General features: G+C 29.5%; 1 protein-coding gene across 3 annotated transcripts; it reads left to right on the forward strand.

Annotated features, from left to right (window-relative positions):
• The first annotated feature begins 1217 nt into the window (after window positions 1–1217).
• LOC145741695 (inactive phospholipase C-like protein 2) lies at window positions 1218–20423 on the forward strand. Of its 3 annotated transcripts, XM_082559328.1 has the most exons (22): window positions 1218–1341; window positions 3091–3322; window positions 4099–4222; window positions 4394–4492; window positions 12147–12328; window positions 12502–12722; window positions 12876–13024; window positions 13491–13607; window positions 13871–13976; window positions 14216–14370; window positions 14699–14823; window positions 15146–15229; window positions 15539–15698; window positions 15901–16044; window positions 16146–16294; window positions 16443–16529; window positions 16760–16872; window positions 17088–17173; window positions 17419–17524; window positions 17686–17898; window positions 18034–18875; window positions 18975–20423. In XM_082559328.1, exons 2-22 carry the CDS (start codon window positions 3222–3224, stop codon window positions 19479–19481), a joined length of 3870 nt encoding a protein of 1289 aa, XP_082415454.1. In that variant the 5' UTR covers window positions 1218–1341; window positions 3091–3221; the 3' UTR covers window positions 19482–20423. The 3 variants fall into 3 exon arrangements, with proteins under 3 accessions (XP_082415454.1, XP_082415455.1, XP_082415453.1); XM_082559329.1 differs by lacking the exon at window positions 3091–3322 and having other exon boundaries at window positions 1318–1341; XM_082559327.1 differs by lacking the exons at window positions 1218–1341; window positions 3091–3322; window positions 4099–4222; window positions 4394–4492 and adding an exon at window positions 10542–11710.
• Window positions 20424–21043: the final 620 nt, after the last annotated feature.

Consider the following 21043-nt stretch of genomic DNA (forward strand, 5'->3'; position numbering starts at 1 on the left):
TTGTTTGTATTATATAACAAACATTTAGGATATCCTGAATAAAAACAGCATATGTGTATTTATTTGTTTTGATTTTATTCCCGCTTTCGTAATTAGTGATTGATTATTTTTTAGAATGCTTTTTTCAGCTTAAAATTTAGATTTTTTCAAAAAAATTGGTATTAAAATCTTGTATTTACTTCGGTTCAATAAAGTGAGTCAGTTTCAGTTGTGTTAGATGATCCTGTTGTTTACTTTGTTAGTTTGAAATAATCGTATACTTAGTTATATAGATTATTTGTTCAAGAAAGTCAAAATTTACAAGTTGATGATTTTATTGCATGACAACAACGTAGTTAATATTTAGTCATGTGATCATTTTAAGCATCTTACAACAAGTGCTCTCTTACACCATCCAGTGAAGGTTTTGTGCGTTATAACAACATTAAATTCACTTGTTATAAGGTTCAAGTGATTAAGCACTTTTAAAGTATTATAGAAACCTATTCATGAAAATTTATAGCAGACAAATAAATAATTAGGCAAGTATTTAAATTAAAAAGAGAAAAAAGAGATCAAGCATAATAAATAGAAATCCAGCATAATAAATAGAAATAGAGGATATCAGAAAAACCTTGTCTTTTGGATTTTGCTAAATGACGACCACGTGCGCTATAATAAATATCCAACGTAATAGCCTGCTGTAAAGTAAGTGCTTAACGGAAATCCTATCAACAGACACCATCAGTCTTGTTAAAAAATGCCTCGACATAGTTGATGTGTTTTAACACCAAACAGCAAAATCACACGCACCGTTAGGTTTGGCTTGTTGTCTGAAAAAGTTGGTCTAGCTTTGTTTTGTATTCGTGCTTTTAACAAGATGTTTACCTGAGAGTAATTACTTGCTTATAATGTTACTTTTAGGTTATGAGAATATTTGACATTGCTCGATGTACTTTGGAACTTGGAATTTAGGGTTTTGATGATAAGACCGGGATTTTTGACTACTGGCATTTAATTTAGTTTATATGCTTACGTAATGATATTTATAAGGCACAGAACCAAATGTTAACTTTGATATTTTAATAATGTAGCATTTTTTTTAATAAGATTAATTGTTTTTTTTAGATTAGTAAGAATTTTAATGCAATTTCGAATAATAGTTCACTTTATCTAAATTAAAATATGAATAAATTAGGCACAGATTTAAGAACATTTGTCATTTAAAAAATATACGTTTGTTTTTTATTTATGATTAGGCAAAGAGAAGAATTGTAAATAGAAAAAAATAAAAAGCAATAAGAATTAAAACAACTTGATTTCAAATTTTCCACAATTAACAAGATACTTCACAAGATAAAGGTACAAAGAATAGTTGAATTTATATAAGTCACACCTATATTTGCACAAACGTTAAGGTTTGTCAGCTTTACATGCTTTTGAATGAAGTTGTTGTTAAAAACAAAATTTAACCGTAAAAAAACATGTTTAATTAAATCAAATTTTATTTAGAGCTTTGTGTTTTCCAGCGCTTTTGTCAGAGTTTAGTTAATAGTATAATTTTATTAAATTGTCATAAAAATAATTTGGTTAGGTTATGAACTATTGATCTGTCTAATCCTTCTGTTTGCATGAAAGTTTAGCGGCTAGCCACTAACATAATGCACATATTTAATTAAGATATTGCCCAATTCCTTTGTGTTAAAATTCTACGATAGACTATGTGGTTTGTATATAAAATAAACAAACTATTTTATTATAAAAAATAATGCGGGCTTAAAATTTACTATTTAAAAAAAAAATATATTTTTAAATTTTGTTATCAGTTTTAGAGTGTTTTTGTATGTTTAGTGTATAAATGTGCGCTGTCTACTGTACAGTAGAATTAGTAGAAATCGGTTTTATTCAAACTTAATTACCATCCATCGGAAACACGATTTCGGGGAAAGTTTTAAGTGCGTTTGCTTAGTAGAACTGCTTATTCTTTATAGGCAAATAGTAGGTCGATCTAAATATAACTCGATTTGAGGAAAAAACAAAATGGTAGTTTGTTGTAATTTGTATCTAGTAAGACAAGGGTTTAGTTATAGAGATAGACAAATAATAGAGATGTGTATAGAGGTCTAGAGATATTTGGGCATTATGTAGCATAAAGGTTAAACATTTCATACTTTTGTGTTAACCTATTGACGTTATATGGTAATTAATATGGACGATAACCGTGCATAAATAATGCATGGTCACTCGATAAAACTCACGTAATGGAGAAACAACCCTGCGTATAAAATTTGTTTTTTCTCCGGTTTAAGGTCGGCATGCGGCGAATTAAGCCTGTGATTTTAACGTTTCAAATTGGGGGAGAATTGTTGTTTTTAAACCAAGATATTGCCAAGTTTTCAGGGTTTCATAGAAATTGATATTTTCTTGTTTTCAGCAACAATATGCGTCGTTGTTGTGGTAGTAGATTGTAGTTTTGTGTGGTAAAAGTTTGATGATGGTAATCTATTAGTTTGATTGGAAGATTTATTGAATTTTGACAAATTTTGTTGTAAATGGACAGATTGATAAAGTGCAAGGATTAGTCATCAATTGGAATATTAAGGTGACGCAAGAAAATCAATATTCAGACAAAATTAGACATATTAATATTTCACTTCCCTTGTAATGATAGACGCAAATAAAGTTAAAGATACTGGCGGCAATTTTAAGTTTTGTTTCTTTATCTACCTGTTAAATTTTGGTTTCTTTTATTTTTTTTTTAAGTTATTTTTTTAATTTGAGGCGGAATAGAATTTTTGTTGTTGCAATAATTTTAACAAGTAACTATAGGAAAAATTTTAATGTTGAATTACAATGTAAGCTCAGATATAACAAACAATACACTGACTTGTACATTAGAATCATTATTTGTGTAATAACCCAAACAAAATACTTGTAAAAGATAATTCTTGTCTACTTATCACCACGGAATTTGCCGTGTAAGTTAATATGCCCTCCAGCAAAATCGTGAGCTTAGCAGAAGTTATAGTAGAAGTTATATCTTGCAGATAACAGATATTTCATTATTTTGTACTTTTGCTAACGATTTTTTAATTTGACGATTTTATCCAGGTAATTAGGATTTCCAAATTTATTAAATTTTGACACGGCAGAGATGGTTACGTAACACGCTACCAAGAAATTACCTGACAACCCGCGTTTAACATTCCTAAATATTTAAGTTCGATCCACGTGACCAAAAAATGTCGAGCGAACCAGAAAACTACAACGGCATTGTGGCCGCCGAAGAAACACGTCTAGCAAGCGATAAAGTACTTCAAGGAGAGGGCAATGACCACTTGAGGTGCGTGGAGTTGTTTTTTTATCCATTTTGGTGATCTGTATACATAAATATTAGTTTTGATATTATGCCCAGATTATATAAGGTTAAAAACAAGTAGTGTGTTAAACATAGGTAGTCGAATTAGTTAGGTAAATGTCGTATCATTATTGGGGAACTAAAATAGACAAAATACTAATTATAACATTTTTTTGTCACGCTAGGCTTATATTTGTTATGCTAACCGGTATTGCAGGGTCTTTAATTATTAAGAGTAAAAATTAGGTATTTTTATTGCATCATTTGTTGGTATAGTGCAGTAATTTAAATGTCGATTACTAAATAGTAATAAAATTAGTCATATGGTATTTGTTTTAAAAGTTCATTGTTCGTAACATTACATTGTGGACTAACCGCTGACAAAAAAGTTCGCATAATGATTAACAGATTACAATGTTGACTGCTTTATGTGCTTGCTAACATTGCGTAACAAATGTTCCCTTTTGTAAAGCAGTGTTGAAGGTTGCAGATTATAGTTGGATAAAGCTAATTGGTGGGTATCAGCAAAGCTATGCATTTGAACTTCATTTTGAAATTTAAAGTAGGCATAAGTAGACCCTCTTCAGTTAGTTTCACAATAAGGCTTTTAAAGTTCAAACAATAAACTAAAATTTCCAAAAGGTTTAAAATTAAAGTTAAATATATTAAAATTAAACAAATTTAATTTGTGTTTCAAGTGCCCTACATTTTAATTATAAATTACATGTTATCTTAATGCAAATAAAACTCTTATGTTTTAGTAAAACACCAACTTCACCCTCGAAACCAATACTAGGAGCAAGTTTATCAGATATGGGGAGCATACCTGAAGAAAATCTCACAGGTTTACTTCAACCTGGTGACAACTTGCAATTTCACAGCGCGGTAAATTTAAAATATTAGCTTCTATGTTTGCATGTATTACATTTTAAATTGTTTACTTATTTGTTTGTAGTATTTAGATTGTAGAAAGCAATGTGATTTTTTGTTTTATGGTAATTTTTAAGATGATTTAGAAAATATTAACTTTTATATAGCATTTTGGTTGTTTTACAGAGAACTCTGTCTTCCGCATCTTCCACCTCAGACAAAACTAATCCTCCAGTAAGTCCAGCAGAAAATGAAACACCCGGACGAAGAAGGAGTATCATAAAAGTGAGTTTACTAAAAATCCTAAAATAATTCAAAAATTTACTTATTATAGTTGTTGGTTTCCGTTTTTTTTTTTTTTGAATTATTTTCAAACTAAAGGTGGAAAATATTCATGTTTTAAGATGTTGTTTATTTATTTTATATTTTAAGGGTCTACTTTATTATTATTCAATATACAGCTTGTCATTTTTTGTTTATTTAGCGATGTTGTGTCAATGTATAATATACTTAAATTCTTTTGTTGTTGTATAACATGTCATTTTTTTGCCGAAAGTCAAAATATTTTTAGTCCAAAAATTTTCATTAAAATAAAGTTATCTTTATTGAACTGACTTGCACACGTAAAATCTGTCAAACTTGGTTTGCCATTAGATCGTTTTACGCGATTTTTTATTCTTAAAAGTTCGTGTAAAAACAAAATCGTGTTTTTTGATCGGGTTATCGATTATTTCTTTAATGTGACAATTACGTGAGCGAAAAATCAAAGCTGAAGTTTAAATTGTTTTTCATTTAATTTGAAATTTGATTTCGATGGATTTTTAACTTAAGGAAAATTTTAATTTATTAAGAAAAATGAATTTTGCAATTTATATAAGGATTAAACGTGCATATATTATATATAGCTTTTAATATTTTTTTATTTAAAGAATAATCCAGGCATTTTCTGGTGTATATTGTCCGGGTTTTCAAATAATTAAAATGACTTTTACACGCCAGATTGACGTTGTGGTTATAGCCTCATTTATTATTTATATTTCAAAGCTTAATTTGGCATCCTTCATAGGCTTTGCTTGACGTTTAAACAAATTTAATGGTAATAGGTTTGTCATGTAAAAAATACTTTTTTTTAATTTTACGATAGTTTTAAATTTAATCGATGATACCAATCAAACATTTTAATTTTAAAAACCAAATTACGTTTTTGAGGTATTAGTAATTTTTTTTAATTGCCTTAAATATTAAAAATGATTGGGAAAGTAATTAACAGCTCATTTTCATTTTAAAGTATTTATTACTCTGTTGTGTATTGCGTTTATTATATTTTATTTATTTCAATCAGATGGAGCTAGAGATCGTTTTTTGTTTATTACATTCCAGCTTTTTTTCCAAATCTATATGGATCAAACACATATACGTCAAGTACAGTCCAAGTCATTACAGAACAATTTATTTGTGTTTATATTAAAGAATATAGATAGAGCAGAGTAAGATTAACATACACAAGTAAATAAACACCAGTTGTAGTTGTACCGTGTACAGTTCAATAACTTCGTTTTTTTTTAAAACGTTTTCGTTTTTACTCGTTTTAACAGTTGAATTTAAAGCTTAAATGTGAAGTAACTACGTGACAAAAGTTGATCTAAAAATTCCACCGTGTCGGTTTTAACATTAAAACTTAGGCAACAAGATTTATGGTTATTCTTTAGTTAGCACATTTCTTCTCAATTTTGCATATTTTGGTTGACATGTCATCGCTCTATTGTGCAGCTAATCTGCAGCAATCCATGCTACCTAAACTTAGCTAAACTTTGCATTAACGATTAATAACCCGTGCAAAAATGTACCACCCTCAATGAAAAATAGGAAACAAAATACCTATATCATAGTCTGAGTTAATAGCAATGCATGATGATTACGGTTATGTGATAATAACGTGTTGCGCATGCACATGCACGGACATTGATGCGCTCATCCGGTTTTTGAAACCAATGCCCATCTTTTAATCCACATTGCAGTAAGTGGCTTAGAACCAAAATAAGCGCAGTGTATGTTTGTGTGTTTTGTTATGTATATTGTTCAGCATACGTTTAGGACTACAGCAAATTAAGCCGCAGTTCGGGTAGGGTTGTCGTATATTTGTTTAAAAATAAACTTATTGTTGTTGTGGTTAATGACATATCGACAAAAGGTTTAAAAGGGCAGTAGAAGATTAGGTTTAATGAAATATCAGCTTTACCATAAAACAGTAATTTTGTTAGTTCAGGTCATTTGTTTTTGCATTATTAATTTAAATTGAAGTTTAACATTAAATAGTGCTACATATAAATTTTATTGTTTTTTTAATTATTTCTATTAGTGTTATTGGGTATAAATTTGCATACATATGTTAAACTTAAACATTTTATAGTATTATTTTTGACTAAAAATATAAGCCGGTTTGTTTAATATATATTAAGATTAAAATAAATGAAAAATTTTATTTTTTTGGTATAGTCAATTGCCTTTTTTAAACGGCTTAGTTTACTTATTATTTATTTTTTTAATCATAAGCACTTAAAGAAAAAACGATTTTTTATGCAATATATTACATATCGATTTTGATCTATCCAATTAAGGGTGTGTATTTAAACTACAATTCGCGAAATGAGGTTTTCAATTTAGAAAGGCTGTCAATTTTTTGTATTTAAATTTAAGTCATAAAATTTATATGGATAAAATATTGTTTGATTTAAATTTAATCATCGTCTGATTGGTTTTCGTTTTGTTACAAATTTTAAGTTGTTGTTTGTTTGCTATATTCTTGCATGTGAGATGATGTAACTTATTGTTATCAGTCTACAGTAATTAGTAACAAAAACTGAGTTCGTTCGTTGAGGTCATATTACTGTTACTGTATTTACATAAGATTTCGCAAATGTCTAAGTCAGTGTTACAATAATTGGCGTATTTACCTCTTACCTCATTGCTTGAGGCATACACGCTTATATTTCATTATTTGGGTTGCCACTTTCCTGTATTACTTAAAATAAATGCAAGTAAAAGAAAAGTTTTGCGTCACGAAATTTTAAATATTTTATTGTGTTTTAAAAAATTCTATGGTTAGGTTATTGCCATGGGTATGTTGTTTTTTACAAATTCATCAACAATAATGTATGTCAATTTAACTACTCTACTGTTAAATGCATTGTTGTTAATTGTGTTAAAAGCTCTGTGGTAATTGTCAGGAAAGTACGTAAATGATTATGTGTATTATGCAGAGTTGTCATTTAAAACAATAACTACAAGTTTTGATGTATACAGGTAAGAATAATATTAAATGCAGCATATTTTGTTGAGAATATTTTATTAGGAGGGCAAAATGACTAAGCAGTTTATTTTAATATATTTTATTTAATAAATCAGCTTAACACATACTTTTCTGGATTTTCATAACCGAATTAATTTTCTTTCTTATTTAATTAAGAACATAAAGAATTAAAATATAAAACTCAAATAAAGTGTTACTTAAAGCTAGTGTTAAGGATTAAAATTAAAAGTAATAGGGTATTAGTAATATGTTCATGTTGGTAATTTTTATTTTTTTAACGTTAGCAATAAAATTTTGCAGGTCGAAGCTTTAAGTTTTGTAAAATTTAACACAGCAGGCAAAATTGCAATCGATTTAAAATTTAAAAAACTTTAATTCAATGCAGCAAAAAACTCTAGTTAGCAGCATGCATTTAAATGTAGCGACTTGGTAAAATCGTTACTAATTGCAGAAATTTAATTGAATATTGACGTTTTGGTTGACAGTCTTGCGCTCTTGCCAACTTCATTGGGATTCTTCTCTTTTGAGTTTTCAAAATTAATCTTGTCTTTTTTTATATCGATTTTAACGTTTCTATTATTATTTGCGTTCTAGCGTTGTTTTCAAATTTTGGTTACAGATTTTATTATATTAATTAACTTAATTTAAAATTGAATTAAAATTAATTGTCGTTTAGATAGCTCGAGGAATATGGTGTTAAAATTAATATACAATATTATTGTAGTTTTCATAATATGACATAAATATTTAAAATTTATTTTGGTTTTGGTTATAGGTAAAAAAGTTCTAAGTAAAGTTAAAACTTTTTTAAACGACAATGTTTGCAGTGACATTTTCAGAGGGATTTTTATCTGGTGCAAATATGTTATAACCTTAGCTAGGAAGGTTAAAATAAGTTGTTCACTACTGAGTCTGGTTAGGTTTATAAACGCCAGCTCAATATAATAAATATAGCTTAACCAGCGAGTTATATTTAGAACTGAACAGGAAGTATAAAGCATTTCAGTTCTAAGAGGGATTGCTGATTTTAAAACTTAATCGGTTAATTTTCACTTGGGGAAATTGATCAAGTAGATTTTTTCCTGCAGTTAGCTTTGCCTACCATGGAGGCTTAATATACACATAGTGCTCTGAAAGGATTAAGTTATTTATAAATGCGGTTAGATTAAGCATGCCAAGTTAAGTGTGTAGTGACTTGTTATGGCTCCTAAGGCAATTCGAAATATAAAGTCTTACATTTTATTTTTATAATACGATTAAATAGTTAGTATTCCAACGAGCCAAATTAATTGGTTTTTTAATTAAATCCTTTATTTAAATGGGTAGAACAAATTTTAATGGTTGCTAATGTAAAATTGTATAAACCAAGGTTATATTGTTATTTTGTTACATTGTTATTGCCATGACGTCACATTTCTGTGATAATGACGTAAACACGCCGGCTGGTTCGATATTCGAATTGTTGATCAACCGGGACCTTATCAAGTCGATGATTTTTGATCAGACTTTTTTGATTATCTATATTACTAAGTTTAAACCGTGTGTTGTTCCCTATTACCTATTATGTAAACTTATAAAAAGCAGATTGGTAGTTACTAGTTGATGTAAACCTACCTTTAAGGAAATTGTTATTACTTGACGTAAATGTTATTTGTGTTTTTAAGATCTTTATTGGTTGCCCATTGTTACAAATAAACAGCGCTCGCGCGAGTTCTGTTACATTGTGATGTCACAATCACCGGAAAAAATTTACCCATGTGCACGTGCACTGGCGGTCACGTGACTCAGTTTAACTTACGTATTTGCAGTTGAATGTCATAATTGTTATCTAAAACCAGTTAAAAAACGTCAAAATTTTTACTTAATTTATAAAGAAAAATATTGAATTTTTACCATTTTTTTCGGTTGTCGAAGGCCAACTTATTGTCAAGATGTTGTTTTTTTCGCTTTCCAAAAAAGCCTCATATATGCGTCATCAGTAGAATAGGCCAATAAATTATGTCATATTGCTTTCCCTGCCATAACATATATGTGACCATAGGTCGCAAAATATCTATTCTTAGGCAACCCGCTGCGTTTAGGAAGCAGGCACAACAAGAATGTTGAATTTGAGGGAGTAAATGCACTTTAAAAAGTAATCAACAAGTTCAGCTGGGGTTTTATGTAGTAATTATTCGATTAGGGCAAGAATAGTAGCGCATTATATATTAAGTTTAACGTTTAGTGTTTAAAAACTATCAGTAAACAATGTGTAAATATTATGGGGGCCTAAGTTTTAGGTAAAAATTATTATTTAATATTTTGTTAAATTGTAATCTAGTCTTAGCTCTTCTAAAACTTGTTTAATCTGCGCAATTGTTGAGTTTTGTTTTATTTTAACTTGCCTAATCAGATAAATTTTAATTATTGCCTTTTCAAAAACTTTAACAGTATACTAGTGCAACTTATGTTCACTTTAAGTAACGTTACTTTATTTACTTAGAAAATAAAAATTTAAAAATATTTTTTGCGAGGTACCGAAAGTATTACAAATACAATTACAAAATAAGGTTTTTAAATTATATAACACTCATATAAAGTTAAAGACTTAGGTAGCTTATCAAATAGGTTAAATAATTGATAATGTGCGTAGTTCTGGTGTAAATTTACAAAATAATTTTGTTTAAATAGAATAAAGGGTAAAAACTTTAAAAAGTAAGGTTTTCAAATTAATTAAATTTCATCTAGTTTTTGGCTTGAGATTAATTGTATTGATTGCACTTCACCCAGGGCGACACGGAATTAATAATTTATATCAAAGACTACCTTTTAACTTTGAAAACATGCGTCTTTTTTTTATTTTAATGCATACTCTCTGCACGTGACGTCATTCTTGATCGTATTAGGTTGCGAATATTATATTGAACTGGGCCACAGGCAATTCGCATTGGCAGATGTTTACAAGTTTAATTTAAATATAATATGCGATCGTGAACTAATAGGCAATTTAAATATGAGTATTGATTTTAATTTAGATTTGTTTAATTTAATAGTGATTTTTTAATGAAATAAGCACCTTGAAAAAATAACAAAGAAACATGAGATGAACCCCGTTTGAAAGTCAACATAAACTGTCAATTCTTCAACCTTTTGGATATAGTTAATAAATAATGGATGTCCAGGAATTACCTTTGACAGATACCGAAATAAAGACTCAAGATAGTGAGAGAATAAATCGTAAAAACAAACCCCCAAATCTTCAGTTGAACAATGTTTTAAATCACAATTTATCAGTTGAGGACAACAATGTTCAAAACCTTGCTCATTCAACATCTTTCGAGTCCCCAACGTCTTCAGAAGAGACTTCACCTTTTGTTACTCTTAGAACTAAGATCATAAAAACAATTGATGTTGGATCAATAAATTCTCCCTTAATTAAACGCTCTTCCCGCTTAGAGGAAATTCTTGAAATTCCAGATGTTGCAGCTGCATTGGTTCATGATAAGGGTTATGACATGTTGATAGCTCGACGGAGGGGGAGTTATGACAACAGGGTTGCACAAGCGGTGCCTGTACGCATGCGGCAACAAACTCCTGGCCACAAAAAATCCGAGGAGCAGGAGTTTTCTTTCGAAGACTCAATTGAAGAGGAGGAGGAGGAGGATTTATCTTCTGATTCTTCCCTCGTTATTTTGCCACCTGCAACAAAGAGTTTACCAACTGAAAATTCTGTTGAGAAAAGGCCGCATGTCGCAACTATTAACAAAGCTCCAACTAAAACTGATAGTGTAAATGTTTTTGATTTAATATCAAATAATGTAACACCCGCTACAATATTCGGTAGTCCAATAACAAAAGAAGCTTCTCCGAATCATGTCGAGCCTGTTTCTGTTTCCCCCAGTATTAAAACTAAGAAAAAACGAATTAAAGGCAAAAAGGGGAAATATGAAGAAGTGAATGAAAATAATGATTTAACACCGACTAAAAAAACGTTTTTATCAAAATTTCGTTTTAATCCAAACCAATCAAAAGATCACACTGTGTTGGAAGGTTGGCAGTCATTAGGCAGAGCCTTAGCCAGGGTCGGTGTTACTACAGCAATAGTAGCAAGTGACTTAAGTGAAATTGATTTAAATCCGGTTTTAACTCCTATTTTAAAAAGGCGGTCTCCTAACCCTAGATGGTCTGGGGAAAATATAATTAAAATGAAAACAGTAAGTTTTAAGAGTTGTTTTTTTAACATTTATGTTCTATTTTAAGGGTTGCTATATATATGTTGATATTTAAGCAACTTTGTTAAATGTAATACTTCTAAATATGAGAATTGTTATTTATACAAGTAAAGGTTTGTAAACTGAGTAATGGCGTTACATTAATATGAATAATAGTTTTGACCTAGGGCTATTTATATATTTTGTTTACAACACGTTACCTAAATTATCGTTTTTTCTTTTAAATATTTGCTTTGTAAAATATTGATGCTCTTAGTTGTTTATTAATTTTTTTTATCTTCCAATCAGACTTTTTATTTAAATTAAAGTTATGGTAATTATACTTCTGTCACAAGATTTGTCAGATTTACAAATGTTTTAATTTTTTTTATATATGCAAATAAGTTTACAAATCCAATTTATGTTTTAATATTTTAAGGAGCCTGGAATGAAGTCAACCATGAAGAAAAAGAATGTTTCCTTTAGTCGACTTCCGAGTGAGGCTTGTGTAAAGAACTCGGCCGATTGTGTTAAAGCAATGCAGGAAGGTCATCAATTTGTTAAAATGAGATCAAACTCAAGAGTTTATAACAGGGTTTACTGGCTTGAGGGAAAAGATAAGTAAGTTTTTTTAATATTATTTTTCCTTGTAATATTGTAAATATCAAAAGCAGTAATTTAAAAAAAATCTACTTAAATAAATATGAAAAAAATTCAGAAGAAGGTAAAATGAAACAGTATTTTGCATAATTCATTTTTAAAATGTCTTTTAAAAATTTTTAAATTCTTTTTAGTTGCTTGCGCTGGGAACCTTCTAAAAAGGATGCTGGCAAGGCAAAGATAGATATTACCAACATCAGAGAAGTCAGACCTGGTAAATCAACCGAGTTGTTTTTATCCTCGGATATTTCGACCCATTTTCCTGACGAATGTTCGTTTTCGATTATTTACGGTGAAGGAAAAACTTTGGATTTAATTGCAAACTCTGCTGATGATGCTAATGTTTGGGTGACAGGTAAATTACCTTATTGTATAATTTTATTTTTACTTTTTTATTTTTACGTAATTGTTAATTTACTACACTAGTATCAAATTTATTGTGTTTAAAACTAAAGACTTATTTTACGAAAAAGAAGATAATTTTTTTTTTAATTAAAATTTTTTTTAGGACTTCGTTGTTTGATGACTGGTCAGGATATCGAGGGATTAAAGATGAGGACTGATGCAAGGGATTTGTGGTTGTCATCCATGTTTGATGGAGCGGACATCAACAAAGATGGATTCTTGGATGAGGATGAATCAATTGAGTTACTCACAGTAAGTTTAACTAAAAACAATAATTTAAAAAAAAGAAAAAATGTATATATATTATAAATTAAATTTTTTTTTTTTTAAGTTACTGTAGTTTTTGGGAAAAGTTAGAAAAAGTGTTTATTTGGTGTAACAAGCCAAACTTTAATATATGTAGCTGTCATCAAGTTACATTGTTTATTACAAAATATACTTTATATGGAATATTGAAATATATAAGGCACCAAATAACAAAAAATTGCATAACAGCATTAAAGTTAGTTGCCATAATATTTGAGTCATTAAAAATTGAAAGTTGTACAAATGTTTTCCTAATAAGTAAGGTATACTGTTTTTATTCTATGTAAGGCCAATTTTGTTATGTTAGTTAATTAAAAAAATTGCACAACATTGACTTTATCATTTTTTTTCTTTTTAGAAACTGCTTAACTACTATTATTTACATTAAAGTTAATTTTTTTGTTTTTTTTAGACACTTAGCGATGGCATTAGAGAGTTGAGTATCAAACAAAAATTACAAGAATTTTTTCAAATGAATGAAACTGTTGGGGCACGCCTTAAAAAAGAAGAATTCGTTGAAATATTTAAAGTAAATTATTCGTAACTTTTCTTGGTATATAAAAATTTTCCTTTTTAATCAATGTTTTGTGCCTTTTATTTACCTGTTTCATTATTTATAATAATTGAAAGCTAATTAGTGCAGTTATTTTTATTTATAATTTTGGAGAAAAGCAATACCTCATTTATAATTTAAAAGAAAACAAGATACCACTAAAATACAAATTTATCATTTATAAATAAAGATGCTCTATTTTGTAAATAAAACTTTAACATTTAAACGATTTTGTTTAGGATGTAGCTACACGACCAGAAATTTACTTTTTGTTAGTTAAATATGCGTCAAGGGGTGATCAACTATCGACTGATGACCTTATGTTGTTTTTAGAATCTGAACAAGGTAAAATTTGTTTTTTGTTAAATAGTTTTTGCCGTTACCTTGTCTATTTGTTGTTTTCATGTTTTAGGTTAGCTTTAGTATAGTTTTTTGCCCCTTAAAAGAAATGAAGTATAGTAGTTGTAATTTAATTTTAATTTTAAACACCCGAAAAGTATAATTCATTTTTTCCTTTTTTGTTTTTCTTTCTGTATTTCAATCCAACTTTATGATTTATTTTAAAATATGATTTATTATTTTAGGTGTCCGACAGGCCACATTAAATCAGTGTATCCAAATAATAAATGACCACGAACCTTCAGAAACAATTAGAAATATCCCAGCAATTGGTATCGACGGTTTTACCAAGTATTTAATGTCAGAGGAATGCAGTATTTTTAGTCCAAGACATTTACAGGTAAACCACTATTTCTTTTTAAAAATACTTTTTTTTTATGTTTTCGATTATATTAATATTTGTATCATATTTCATTTGATAGTGTTTTTAAAAACTGGTTTATAGAGTTTATAAAAATATTGTATGAAGACATTTTTCTAGTTTATTACTCGTGTAATTGTTTTGACAGTGTCAAAAATATGTTTAAAAAAACTTAAAAATATAAATTCCCGAACCATTGTTTTTAAATGTAATTTTTGCTTAGTCAACAGTATTTCTGTAACACCTACCAGAGCACTTATATTATCCTATCCTATTTAACCACACAATAAACAAACAAAACTTACAGGTTTGCCAGGACATGAGTCAGCCTCTGTCTCATTACTTTATAGCATCATCACATAATACTTACCTAATGGAGGACCAAGTTAGTGGGCCTAGTAGTGTTAGTGCATATGTGAGAGCTTTATTAAGGTTTGTTTACATTAATATTTCCTATTTGATATTTCCCTTTGTAATGTTTAATAACAAATTTTGTAATTAGTTTATTAAAATTTTGAGTTTATGAAATTTGTACTTTTTATTGTTTAGAGTTTATGAAATTTGTAGAGTTTATGAAATTTGTACTTTTTACTATTTTGTAATTATGAAATTTGTACTTTTTATTTTATATATACACCATACTCGAAAAAATCAGTATCAACAAATATTCTAAAAATATAACAATAAGCAACTGAAATTTATTTAACGCTTGTCTATAATTTTAGATATTTTTTAAATTTGTATTTACACACAGATGTTGTCGTTGTGTTGAATTGGATTGCTGGGATGGACCTGAGGGAGTTCCCCACGTCACACATGGTCACACTCTAACTAACAAGTGAGTGCTTTGTACTTGAAAATTTTCAGGGGAATTTGATTAAATGTCAGGTTTTTTATTAATAGGGTGACTTAGTCTGAATTTTTTTTCCGTGTTAAGAGGATTTCCCTGTTGTAAATTATTTTGGGCTTTATGGAAATTCCAATGTATTTAATAATTTTTTTAAACAAAGTATTTTGTAAAGGTTTACGACATACAAAATAAGATTAAGTACAGCGTGATTTAAATATTTTAACATTTTATATACATGTTTTCGTTTTTTTGTTCACATGATTGGGTAATATTGTTACACAAATTACCTTTTTTTAGAATTCCATTTGTTCAAGTTATAGAAGCGATAAATGAAAGTTCTTTTCGAAATTCGGTTTTTCCTGTTATATTATGTTTGGAAAATCACTGTTCTGTTGAACAACAAACTAAGATGGCTCAAATATTAAAAGAAATTCTAGGTGATAAGATCTATACTGAGGTAAGTTAATTGTCATTTGCCTAATTATAAATAGGTTTATGTTTGTATACATAAAAGCATATTTTTAGAGAGTTTATAAGTATTTGTTGTAATATTTTTGACAAAATACTAAAAGAAAAAATTGGAAAAAAATACATTTTAGTTCTAAGTTAATCTTTTTAAAATAAATATTTAATTTTAATAAAAAAAATTCAATATTTAGGGATCTCTCGATCTTAACGTCTTACCTTCTCCTGACCAACTTAAACGAAAATTTATAATTCGCTCGAGAAAGTTGCCACTGGATTGTGATGGAGAGCAAGGTTATGTAAGTGCAGAAGATGAAGGAAAGGAAGTTGAAAATCAGGTTTTTATAGTTTTTGACTTATTTTGATTTTTTTAGCCAACTTGTTGAGTTTTAAAAAACATTTTAAAATATTTTTTATAATTTTGATGTTTTTATTTTAGCCTCCAATGTACAATAATGAAGAAGTATCACGGGTAGCTACTCAGGAAAGACAACAAATCTCTTTAACTAAGGAATTATCAAACTTGGTTTCTTTAAGTGCCAAAAAACGACAACAAGAACAATTTTCTAACAATGATCAAAAGAGCAGGTTAAATACTAAATTTTTATACTTTTTTAATTGATGCCTCAATGTACCTTTTTTTTATTTGTGGCTTATCTAGATTGGGTAAAACAAATTTAAGTTTAGGTTGATGAAAACTAAAGCAAATTAATAACTAATTTGTTGTTATTTTTAGTTGTACTCAAACTTGTTCAATTCATGAAGGGGAGGCGATAAAATTAGTTGAAAATATTCCAGAACAATTTATTTCTCATAATCAAAAGTAAGTTCCTGACGAAAATAATTTCAACCTTTTTTTTCACTTTTATTTTTAATTTTTTAATATGTTAATTTTTCTTTTTTGCAAGGTAACTTATAAATGTATTGTAAAAGAAATATCAATTTTTTCATTTGATTGATTTCTATGTATTTAAATGTCATCCAAAGTTCATAAAATGTCACTCGAGCCAGCATTTACCAGAAATATATTTAGAAATTGGCCTTTTTTTACAGATTTTTGACACGAGTTTTTCCTAGTGGTGCAAGAATTGATTCAAGTAATTTTAATCCTCAAGATTTTTGGAATTGTGGAGTCCAGATCGCCTCGTTAAATTATCAAACACCAGGTAATACTAAAACTACAAATATTACTAAAAACATTTAGGTTTTTTTTTCAATTTTTGTATAAAAATAATATCATGAATTTTATGTTTTAGAATTATTTGTTTTAATAAAAAAAAATTTTTTGTTGGCCTACTTTATTTTAATCTTTATTTGTTTAATCATCTAATACAAACCATTGTTGGGAAAAATAAAATTAACCACGAATATGTTATCGAAGGTTTAATGATGGATATAAATGATGGAAGGTTCTCCATGAATGGAGGATGTGGTTATGTTCTTAAACCTCTGGTTATGAGGGATAAGGTATTTATGCAAGTTCTTATCGTTGTAGTCAGTATTTTGTATGTCACACTTAGCAATATAAATGTTATGTATATTGTTATTAAAATAAGCAATGTGTTTTATTTTGCATTGAAAATTTTTGTTTTAAATATTTCTATTGCTTTACTGATTAAATATTATTATATTAATGTTAGTTATTTTTATCTATTTTTATATTTTTTTATATAATTATTTTTATTTTTAATCTTTTTTTGTAAATTTTCCAGCTTGCTTATTACAACACTCCATCTGATAGCATACCCGGTGTTTCCCCCAAGTTTTTGCATCTAAGAATTATTAGTGGACAAAACTTTCCCAAACCAAGGGGAGGGGGTATTTTATTTTTTTTTATTTCTTTAGAATAACAATAGTTTTTGTTGGTTATTACAACAATTAAATTTTTCAAGATATTTTTTCAGTTTTTACATAAACAAATATACAAACTAGAGTTTTTTTTTTTAACAAATAACAATTAAATAAATATTATTTTTAAGGTGCAAAAGGTCAGGTTATTGACCCTTACGTGTTGATCGAGTTATTTGGGGTTCCCGGTGATTGTGCAGAATTACGAACCCGCACGGCCCCCAACAACAGCGGGGGAAGCCCCATCTTTGATGAATCTTTTGACTTCCGGTTGTCCCTGCCTTCTCTCGCCCTTGTGCGGTTTGTGGTATTGGATGACGAGTTTATTGGAGATGAGTTTATCGGTAAGTTCGAGTTTTTAATATTAAAAACATTTTTACAAGTTTTTTTAACTTTTTGTTATAAATATGGGTAGTTGACTGGTAAAAAAACAATATGTATAACAATACACTTTAAATTTTGATTTCGTTTTAACTAAGGTCAATATACGATTCCATTTGAATGCCTTCAACCCGGTTATCGACATCTTCGTCTTCGTTCGATCTTTGATGAACCACTAGAGGACGCTACATTGTTCGTTCACATTGCTGTTTCGGAGCCCGACACCCTTGTCAACTTTTCCGGGGCCTCCGCTGCTCAATCTTCTGCTAACGCCCCCGCCAAATTATCGAAACGCAACTCGGGTCAGAAAAAGTTGCGAAAGACTCGATCGCGCAAGGACCTCGAGGTCATCAATGTACGTGACGTCATGGTTGCCAAGGCCGACGAACTTTTTAAATCGTCATTGGAAGACATGCGACTGGCTGCGTCGCTCAGAGACTCGCAGAGATCAGCATTAACTTTATTTCGGGAAACATGCGGCCTGACGTCACAAAGTTCGGTCAAGCAGTGCGTGCGCGCCCTATGGAAACGGGCACGAAGCGAGACTGGAGGTACCGAGCCAGCGGTTGGCCACCAGAAAAAGTCGCGTAAACTATCAACGCCAGTGATGGATTCTGATCCCGCTAATGTTGACGATATTCGGCGTCGTGCTCAGTCGGCTGATGCCGCAACAGCTCGCTTACGCCGCCAGCCCTCCGAAACATCACAATCGTCAAATGACTCTGCTGTGACGTCACTATTACCACGGGTAACGCTGGTTAAGCGTGAACGTCGACTGATTCTCGAACTAAGAGGCCAGTGTGCGACTAACGACACCTGGCGGAAAACGGCGATGATGTTGGAAAATTTATCGACGGAAAGTTTGGCTGTTTTGGATCAAACAGAAACTGTTTGTAAAAATTTATCCGAAGTTCACGACAAGGCTAGAAAACTATACGAGGTAAAATATATTTCATTTAATTTCAGTTTGGCTAAATTAAAACTTTAAGTATAATTCTTAAATCAATGAATCGTATTGTAATGTTTTCTTAATTTACAGGAATTGCCAACAATGCTAAGCACCAACTCGACAGTCAATACAGAAGCTGGGGATGCTCATATGGTTAATGGTGGTAACGGGACCACTAAGAAGAAGACCACGAGAAAGAAATCCTATTCGACGGTGGACGCAGAGCGAAAAAGGCGACAAACTGCCGACGAGAATTTTCGTTGGAATTGTGGCGTCATAAAGGGGTTTTGTTCGTCATTAAGGTCGTGCCGTGACGACAGTGAACGATTTCTTGACGACATTTGGACCTCCGCGCTTAAATGTGGTCTGGCGTCTAAAATTAACTCTGCGGACTCCCGCACCCCACCTAACGGATACGAACCTCCAAGAAATCTAAATGGAAACAATAACACGCCCCCAGCGGTCAAGGTAAACGGCACGAGGTTAATTTCGTTTAAAAGATCTGTGTCCCACGTGACTCGTTCAAAAACGTCTCCAGTTACGAAATTGCGCGATCGGTCAATTTCGCAAGACGCATGTCCGGTGACGTTGCTGTGACGTCATAAACCAGTATTTATGTCATACAACAAACCTGTCAGCATCTGATACTGTGTTTTTGTCTTTAACATTAATTTTAAAAGGTTAAAAATAATTAAATAAAGGTGTAACCTTGTCATCGGGGTTTGGTTTCATATAAAGTATAATTATTTTATTTAAAATAGGACCAAATTATTTAATACTTGTTAATTCTGATTGTAGTTTTAAGTCTTCCAAAAACATAAACACTGAGCAAATGTTGTGAAAATTGAAACATTTTTTTTTATAATTTCCCCGCCCTTATTTTTGCAATATTGTCATGACGTTTTTTATGTTTTGGTCTTTTTGGTCATTAATTAAAATTTGGACCAATTTGCACTGCCTGGTAGCGCTTTTCAACTTCATTGTGACACTGGTAATATTTATATTCAGACGAAATGAAGTTGTTTTTATTTTTTAGCGGTGCAATAATTTTTTCCGAAAACTAAAAAATAATTTTTTTTCGGAAAATCAAATTTTTTTCATTTTTACTTGTGGCGAAATAGGAGCAGTCTTTGTTTAAGCACTTACTTTGTTACGTCATTGACGCGTTCATTTACGCAGCTAGGAGCCTGTCAGCTTTTCTTCTTTGTGTCCAAAGTCCATGCATCAATTTTTGCACACGATTCGTATTGTATTTATTTTTTATTAACCACCCAAAATATTTAACTTTTGTGACCAATAATTTTTTTTATTTGCTTTATTTTTCAATTTATTGTTAAATAACTTGTACCAGTTACTGAAATACGATTAAATTCGATTTTCGCTATTTTATAAACGTGTTTTGGCACAATTTTTACTCTTTGTTGTGATTTTTTTCCTGTATAGGCATACATAGCTAATTTATATATTTGTGTTGATAAATAAAAATTCGCCAATTTTTTTCTTACCGCAGTTCCCATTAAAGTGAAATAAAAATTAAAGAATAAACAATTTTGTTTAAATTTATTTAAATATATTAAAAAACTTAATATATAAAACACTAGAAAAAGTTTAAACGTTTAAAAAAAAGTTAAATGAACGTTGCAGTTTTGGTATTCTCCCCTTTTCTTTAAATCAAAATCATCAACCGTGAAATTGTACTCAATAACTTATTGTAAAAACCGCTGTGGTCTTAAAAACGGATTTTTGTTTCAAAAAATATTAACCTATAAGTTACTGTTTTATTAAAACTGCGTTGGAAATCTAAGATTTCGAACCATAATAATAAATACACTGACAATAACAATATGTTTCGAAATCTAAGATTTCGAACCATAATAAGAGTTCAATAGTGAATTAAAATAAAAAAATAATTAAATTAAAAAATTGTTTTACAGTTAAATTAAAAAAAATGATTCAAAACATATTTAAGTTTTAAAAACTATTTTTTTGTTATCTTAAAGTTAACTGAATTTTCAACATTCAGTTAAATACAAAATTTATCATTTTTTTAAAAACTAAAAAAGTAAAAAATTAAATAGATATTTATTTTTAAATTTAAGAAATTTAAATGATTGTTTGATGTGTTTGATAGTGTATCAAGTTTAAGAGCTTTAAAGTAT

The sequence above is a fragment of the Corella eumyota genome, chromosome 2, assembly GCF_963082875.1.
Source record: "Corella eumyota chromosome 2, kaCorEumy4.1, whole genome shotgun sequence".
In the NCBI taxonomy this organism is placed as follows: Eukaryota; Metazoa; Chordata; class Ascidiacea; order Phlebobranchia; family Corellidae; genus Corella; species Corella eumyota.

What these genes read in the sequence shown, in the direction of transcription:
- LOC145741695 (XM_082559327.1), top strand. Translation starts at nt 10,667, where the DNA reads ATGGATGTCCAGGAATTACCTTTGACAGATACCGAAATAAAGACTCAA. An exon ending in TTTATTTCTCATAATCAAAA is followed by an intron (nt 16,530 to 16,759) that starts GTAAGTTCCTGA and finishes CTTTTTTTACAG; the next exon opens with ATTTTTGACACGAGTTTTTC. An exon ending in CTCTGGTTATGAGGGATAAG is followed by an intron (nt 17,174 to 17,418) that starts GTATTTATGCAA and finishes TAAATTTTCCAG; the next exon opens with CTTGCTTATTACAACACTCC.